The sequence below is a fragment of the Trichechus manatus genome, unplaced genomic scaffold, assembly GCF_000243295.1.
Source record: "Trichechus manatus latirostris isolate Lorelei unplaced genomic scaffold, TriManLat1.0 scaffold00093, whole genome shotgun sequence".
Taxonomy (NCBI): Eukaryota; Metazoa; Chordata; class Mammalia; order Sirenia; family Trichechidae; genus Trichechus; species Trichechus manatus.
Window position 1 is genome coordinate 5,642,457 of NW_004444029.1, and position 7,356 is coordinate 5,649,812.

General features: G+C 47.1%; 1 protein-coding gene across 1 annotated transcript in view; it reads left to right on the forward strand.

Moving 5' to 3' along the window:
- The first annotated feature begins 431 nt into the window (after window positions 1-431).
- Window positions 432-7,356, forward strand: part of KEL (Kell metallo-endopeptidase (Kell blood group)) — a 28,767-nt gene continuing 21,842 nt past the window's right edge. The window contains exons 1-4 of the mRNA XM_023736853.1: window positions 432-621; window positions 894-1,076; window positions 2,799-2,923; window positions 3,210-3,356. Of these exons, the coding sequence (XP_023592621.1) occupies window positions 432-621; window positions 894-1,076; window positions 2,799-2,923; window positions 3,210-3,356 (645 nt within the window). The remainder of the gene's footprint in view (window positions 622-893; window positions 1,077-2,798; window positions 2,924-3,209; window positions 3,357-7,356) is intronic.

The following is a 7,356-nucleotide window of genomic DNA, read 5'->3' on the forward strand; positions in this document are numbered from 1 at the left end:
AAGGAGAAAGGAGGGAGGTGATGAGGGGGTGCAATGGTGCAGGGTGGAGGAGGTGCATTTTAAAGTCTGTCTGGGATAAAGACACAGGTGAAAATAGATGTGGGGGCAGGAGGCAGGGAGAGGTGTCAGCCCCTTCAATGTGCCCTTTCCTGAGCCAGCTTCTCTCTCTCTCCCCCAACTCAGCTCAGGAAGTGAAGACTACCCAGGGGGCTGAGCCTAGCCTTGGGATGGGGTCACCCCAGGAGGTAAGTGACCCCCCAACACGTGCTAGAGCTGGGGTACAGCCATGCTGTCACCTCCAGCTCTGCTGGCCCACAACACCCACCCTCTAACTGCCTACTAGTCCTTACCCATGCCAGTCCTCCTTGTCCCCAGGCTCGAGGGGACAAGGAGCAGCATCTCTGTACAGAGGCCCTCACACTCCCTGATGTATGCACTCCCCCTCTCTCCCCCCACCATGTCCCCTCCTGTCCCCACAGGGGCCTCTTGAGGAGGGGCTGCCCACAGCAAGGAGCTTCCCACGGACCTGGACCCAGTGGGTGCTGATGGTACTCCTGCTTCTTGGCCTGCTGGTTGGCTTTTCTGTGCTTTGTGTCTACATCTTCCAGAACTCTGGCCCTTGTAAGCATGGTCCCGGGACCCCTTGCCAGTCCCCTCCCTCAGTCATGCACCCTGGTCCATGGATACATTAGCCCCTCACCACCTTGACCCTCTCATTCCTCACAGATGCCACAAGGCCACTTTGATCCCTCCTCCATCCTCTCTGAATCCCATCTGGCCATACGGCCACCATCAGACATTTCCTGACATAGCTCTCTCTCCTGGCTGCCTTACCCGCAGTCCCTGACCTGGCTCCTGGGGGCGCCCACTCCTCTCTCTCTTTTCTGCCCCAGATGTGCTCTCCTGTGAGACCCCAGTGTGTCTGGACCTCCTGGATAGGTACCTAGCCTCAGGAAACACCAGTGTGGCCCCCTGCTCTGACTTCTTCAGCTTTGTCTGTGGGAATGCCAACAGGACCAGGAATTCTTTTCAGGCTCTTGAAGAGGAGAACAAGGGCCGACTCCGGAGAATTTTGGGTGAGGAAATCAGGAAGAAGGAGGAGACTTGGAGCCTATAACTGTCAGGACTGCCCCAGCCTGTGTGGTGTGGAGAGCTGACCCCCACCCCCATCCCTTGGGCTCCTCAGAAAACAACTTCCTGGTTTTCTTCTCAGACTGCTTTGCTCCCTTTTACCACAGGCACCTCCTCTCATCCATCTCTTCTTTCTTCACCTTTTCTTTACTGAATCCTAGTCTCTTTCCTCTTCCATTCTGTCCAAGTTCTCCCTTATTTCCACCTGAGACTGTATCTCAGCTCCATCTTCTCTGTTATCTCCCCCAAGTTTTCGATTGCTATCCTATGCGTCCTGTTTTCTCGCACCAGCACCTCCTCAACATCTCTTGTACTTTCTTTTCTCCATCACTCTCATTCTCTGGCTTTCAGAGCCTCCTTGACTTCCAAGGCCCCCTTCTCAACCTCATCCTCTTCCTCCCACAACCTCACAGCTCACCATGCTTGCAATTATCTCCTACCTCCCCCCTGAAACTTAGACCAAGGTATGCAAGCTGACCTGAAAGAAATGGGGTGACGGGTTGTATGATTGGGAATGCTGGTGGGATGGAAGTAGTGGGGTGAGAAGTGGTAAGGGGGAGTTGTTCTATGGTTGGAGGTACTGGTGGGTAAGGGAAAAAATAAGGGCACAAAGAATATGCTGGAGAAAGAGGAAAACCAAGTTACAAACCTTGGAGGTAAAGCAGACTCCAGTAGATGGCAGCTCTGGAGGAGAAGAGAGGAGGAAGCAATGATGCTGAGGATGAGGGCATGTCAGGAGGGCATCACAGATGGGTCATCCACATGGAAGTTGGAATATGCAAGATAATGGTCAAAGACAGAACTGAGAAGAAAGATACAAGGAAGGAACTGAAGTAGGTCATCTAGGAGGTTAGGAGTGGGCCCCAGGAAGTTGGTGGATGGTCATGAGGATTTAGGAATAAGGAAACATGAGCTAGGCATGAATTTCCTTTGTACGGAGACCTAGAGAAAGCACTCACAGTGCCATTTGAAACTTGGGAGAAATAAACGTATCCCTCTGCCCTCCTCCTTTTGTAAAGAGTAGGGAATAGGCTCTTCCTCGGTGGAGGCCCATGCTTCCAGTTAAGGCACAGAGTGAAAAAGAAAAGATATGCTTAACACAAACTCCATTGCTATGAACAGAATGAAGAGATGGCAGGGGCTGAAGGGGAAATGGTAGGTACTAGACAGCGGGTGGTTCATATGGATATGTCTGGTTATTGTGATGTGTTTGTTCGTTTCCTGGGTCAGGAGCATCAGGAGTAGAAGAGTCCTCCTCATTTCTTCTCTTTTTAAAACCTTTCCATATAAGTGTTCCTCTCTCCAGTCCATCAAAGTTCTTTGGTTTCCTGATTTTTTTTCTGATTTCTTCACTCATCTCCTTCCTGTCTTCCATTTCTACACTTTCACCGTACCCAAGTTATTCCTATTTCCTCCTTCTTCTTCCATGTCCTTTCTGCATTGTCTTCTTCTCTACGTTTCTTTTCCCTGCTCTTATTTTTCCGTCAAGTTGACCACTCCAAATGGGCGGTCCTCTCATCTTCCAATTCCTCTCATTTTCTAATCCTCCCCCTTCTTCCATTTTCTCGGGGATCTTCCTTTGCTGTCCTATAAACTCCCTGTCTCCCACTCTCTCTGTCTGCTCTATATTGGCCCCACTCCTTCAATCCCTCTTGCTTCCTTTCTAGAGGCCCCGAGTCCCTGGCCCCCAGGCTCTGCGGAGGAGAAAGCCTTCCAGTTCTACAGATCCTGCATGGACATGGATGCCATTGAAGCTGCAGGGGCTGGTCCCCTCAGGCAAGTTATTGAGGAGGTGAGGCCTGGGGCTGTAGACACACAGCATATAGGACCATTGCATGCCCGGGGCTACCACTTTTCTCTAGAGGGTGGGTCCCTTTCCTAGCGATCCCCAAGGTGTAGGAGGGAGATGGAGATGGAGATGACAGTACCATCCACAGATCAAGACCTTGGCTGAGGAGAAAGAGAGACTGGAAGTGGAGCCTGGAGGGCTTAACTCTGCAGAATCTAAGCAGTATCCAAACACCATGGGGACAGGTCATGGAGACCTCTATGCTGAGCCCTACCTCTCTTCTTCCCAGCTTGGAGGCTGGAGGATCTCGGGGAACTGGACTTCCTTCGACTTTAACAGAACGCTGAGACTTCTGATGAGTCAGTATGGCCACTTCCCATTCTTCAGAGCCAACCTGCAGCCTCTTCGCACCCCTCTACAAACACCAATCATCCAGGTGAGGGATGCTTTAGCAAGAACCCAGTGGGACCTGGCTCTGCTGGAGCTCCAGCTTCTCATCTACTAGAGGAAGGTTGCAGGTTGGGAGATAAGATGAATGTGCACCACAGAGAGGAGCCCTATCGTCAGGGAAAATTACTGAAGTCAGGGACACTAGGTCAGGTGAGAGAAGAGGCAGCACGGCCAGTCCCAGGAGATAGAGGAGTTCTGGTCTTTATTACTGCTTATCTGGATGACCCCCAGGGCCTCTTAACTACTCTGCCATCTCCAGTATCTCCTCCTCTTACTTACTCTCTTCATTTTTGCCACAGGGACCTGTCTAAGCAAGAGCTAACTAGGCTATTGTTTAAATGCCTTTACGGCTCTCTAGGTTATCAGGATCTAGGCCAGGCTCCTTAGCCAAGCATTGCAAAGTACTTTTGTGAACTGACCCTACACCCCTCTCCAGCCTTACCTCCTGCCCCACTACCCTCCCCTTAGCTCCAAGAATATTCCTCTCTTCTCTGCATATGGCACTCCTTTTGCCTGCCACATCAATTCCCAATCTCCCCCACTCCACTCAAAAACTCTCACACATTTTTCAAATGTTGGCTTTGACTATTGTCTCTCCTAGAAGGCCTTCACCGGCACCCTGGCTATGAGTTAGGTGAACCCTTTCTGTCATCCCATTTCCCCACCCCTGCAGCTCACATTTTAAAGAAGAGGAGCCTCTTAAGAACAGGACCACTTTCACTTTTGTTTCTCAGGACCCAGCATAGCACCAGGCATCTAGGGGGGCATACCAGATGTTTGTTGTATAAGTGAATAAATAAAATAAAATAAACATTTATGGAGCCATCGGTATTGTGGTAGGCATTGCCATGCTCTATGTTTGGCCTCTATTCTAAAAAATTCCACCAAATTGTAAGGTGAGGAATACACAGGAAGAACTGATAATCATTGCAAGGTATTATAAAATCCAGGAGTTTGAGTGGCTGTGGTCTTTGGGGATTAGTTAAGATCTGAAACAGTCAGGGGAAGGCTCAAAGGAAAGAAGGCAAAGGTGAGCTGAGGCTGGAAGCCTCTTGACTCACATCGCTGAAGGTGGAGCTTGAGGGCACTGGAAGGGCTGCAGGAACCCTGGTCTAAGGCGAGAGTCCAGAATGGGTGTGACTGCTCCATGGGGTCAGTGAGGAGACCGCTCTGTTTAACAGAGGATCTAGGAGGTATGGGGTGGGGTGGGAAGTAAAACTAAGGCTGAGGACATGAGGTTGAGCCTGATTAGTACTGGACTAATGGGCCAGGAATGAGCCCTGGTGGTGCAGTAGTTAAGCGCTCGGCTGCTAACTGAAAGGTCAGCAATTCGAACCTATCAGCTGCTCCTCAGTAGAAAGATGTGGCAGTCCGCTTCCGTAAAGATTTACAGCCCTGGAAACCCTATGGGGCAGTTGGACTCTGTCCTATAGGGTCGCTATGAGTTGGAATCCACTTGACGGCAATAGGTTTGGTGGGTTTTTTTGGTAAGGAGCCCTGGCAGCACGATGATCAAACCACTTGTCTGCTAACATGGAGGAAGCTGGAAGTCATTATGCTGAGTGAATTTAGTCAGTCACAGAAGGACAAATATTGTGTAAGACCACTATTATAAGAACTCAAGAAAAGGTTTAAACACAGAAGAAAACATTCTTTGATGGTTAGGAGAGTGGGGAGGGAGGGTGAGGGTTATTTACTAACTAGATAGTAGACAAGAATTATCTTAGGTGAAGGGAAGGACAGCACACACTACAGGGGATGTCAGCACATCTGGACTAAACCAAAGCTAAGAAGTTTCCTGAATACAATCAAACACTTTGAGGGACAGAGAAGCAGGAGTAGGGGTCTGGGGACCACGATTTCAGGGACATCTAGGTCAATTGGCATAACAAAGCTTATTAAGAAAATGTTCTGCATCCTACTTTGGTGAGTGGCATCTAGGGTCTTAAAATCTCGCAAGCGGACTTCCAGGCAACATGGAGCTATAGTCAGAAGCACCACACCGTCCCTCCGCAGCAAAGATCAGAAAAACTAAGTCAGAGTCACACATCAATCCTGAAACCTTAAGCATCAAATGAAGAGATAAAGAAGTCAGCCAAGCACCAAATGGAATAAGAAACTGACCAAGAACAGAGAGCGAGGAGAGATACATGCAGAAATCCCCTATCAGCTACCACAGCACAGATCCGCCATCTTGAACTCCTATCAGAGATCAGCTAACATGGGGTATGAGAAAGCAGCTTCATGGAGCTTCCAGCAAGAGACAGAACAACTGCTTGGGAGCCCCTTCTAGCCGGGCAGTACCACACAGCTTGGAAGCTACTCCCTTACTCTGCGCAGAAGCACAGGAACATCCCTGGGAGCATTTCTTTTTTCTTGTTTTTTTATTTTTTTTATTTTTTATTTTTTTGTTTCTTTGTTTTGTTTTCTTCTCTTTCTTATTTGCTTTTTGTCTTGCTTCATTTCCAGTTTCTCAATTTATTCATTTTTTTTTGTTTTTCTTTTTTTTTCATTTTTGTTTTTCTCCACTTCTCAGTCTCTCATTTCTCCACTCCAATAGCAAGCTCCCTTAACACTCTTTTTTGTTTGTGTGTATGTTTTTGGCACCTGTTCCTCTCTCCTCTCTCATCTTCCCCATACCCATCTTAGCTCCACACATCACTATTTACCCCCTCCTTCCTGCCTACCTGCACCATGCACTGAACATCACACTCCCAAGCAGCAGAGGCACAGTCTACGGGAACCTGCCCTGCACTAATTCCCTGTTTGCACTGTCAGCACTGGTATGTACCACAAATAACCCATCCCATCAACTCCCCTTCAGCTGGACCTGCCCTGCTGTACCATACCTGAGTGACTGACCCTGCCCACTGGAGAAGGAGGGGAAAAGTATCATGCCCACAGACGAGCAAACAACAAAGAACACACAGCCCACCTGCTCAGACATAACAGAATAAAACCAAAAAAGCATGATGAAACAAACAATTCTACAATCAATAAATGAGGAAAATAACCACGAAATGCCCCGAAGACAGCAGACAATCTCAAAACATTTACAAAAATAGGGCAGGATGGTCCCAGTAGGTATCCAAAATAAAACACCATATGACTTTCCAGTAGAAGAAAAAGCACTAGACTAACTGATAGGGAATTCAAATCTCTAATAGTCAGAATTATCCAAGAGTTAAAGCAAAAAGCAGACAACAATGAGGAAAAAATAGAAAAATTCATGGAAAAGGAAGACATATTCATGGAAAATACAGACCAAAAAATGGAAGAATTCAAGAAAATAATGCAGGAACAAAATGCTAAAATAAATTCACAACTAGAAATCATACAAAAACAACAATTAGGAATCCAAAAGATAAACAACAAGATTTCAGAAATGGACTGTGTCATAGAAGGGCAGAGGAGCAGGTTTGAAATGATGGAAGATAGAATCAGCAAAATTGAAGACAAGCACTTGGATACAACTTTGTTTGAGGAAAAATCAGAAAAAAGAACAAAGGAAAATGAAGAAACCATGAGAATTAGGTGGCATACAATCAAAAGCAAAAATCTGAGCGTGATCGGAGTTCCAGAACAGGGGGAGAAAACAGAAAACACAGACAGAATCATTGAAGAATTGCTGACAGAAAACCTCCCCAATATCATGAAAGATGAAAAACTGGCCATCCAAGAAGTTCAACGAACCCCATATACGATAGATCCCAAAAGAACATCACCAAGGCATATCATAATCACACTTGTTAAAACCAAAGACAAAGAATTCCGAGAGCAGCTCGAGAAAAACAAAAAGTCACATTCAGAGGAGAAACAATAAGACTAAGCTTGGATTATTTGGCAGAAACCATGCAGGCAGGCAAGAAGGCAATGGGATGACATATACAAAACCTTGAAAGAAAAAAATTGCCAGCCAAGAATAATATATCCTGCAAAACTCTTGTTCAAATACGATGGTGAAATTAGGTAATTTCCAGGCAAAC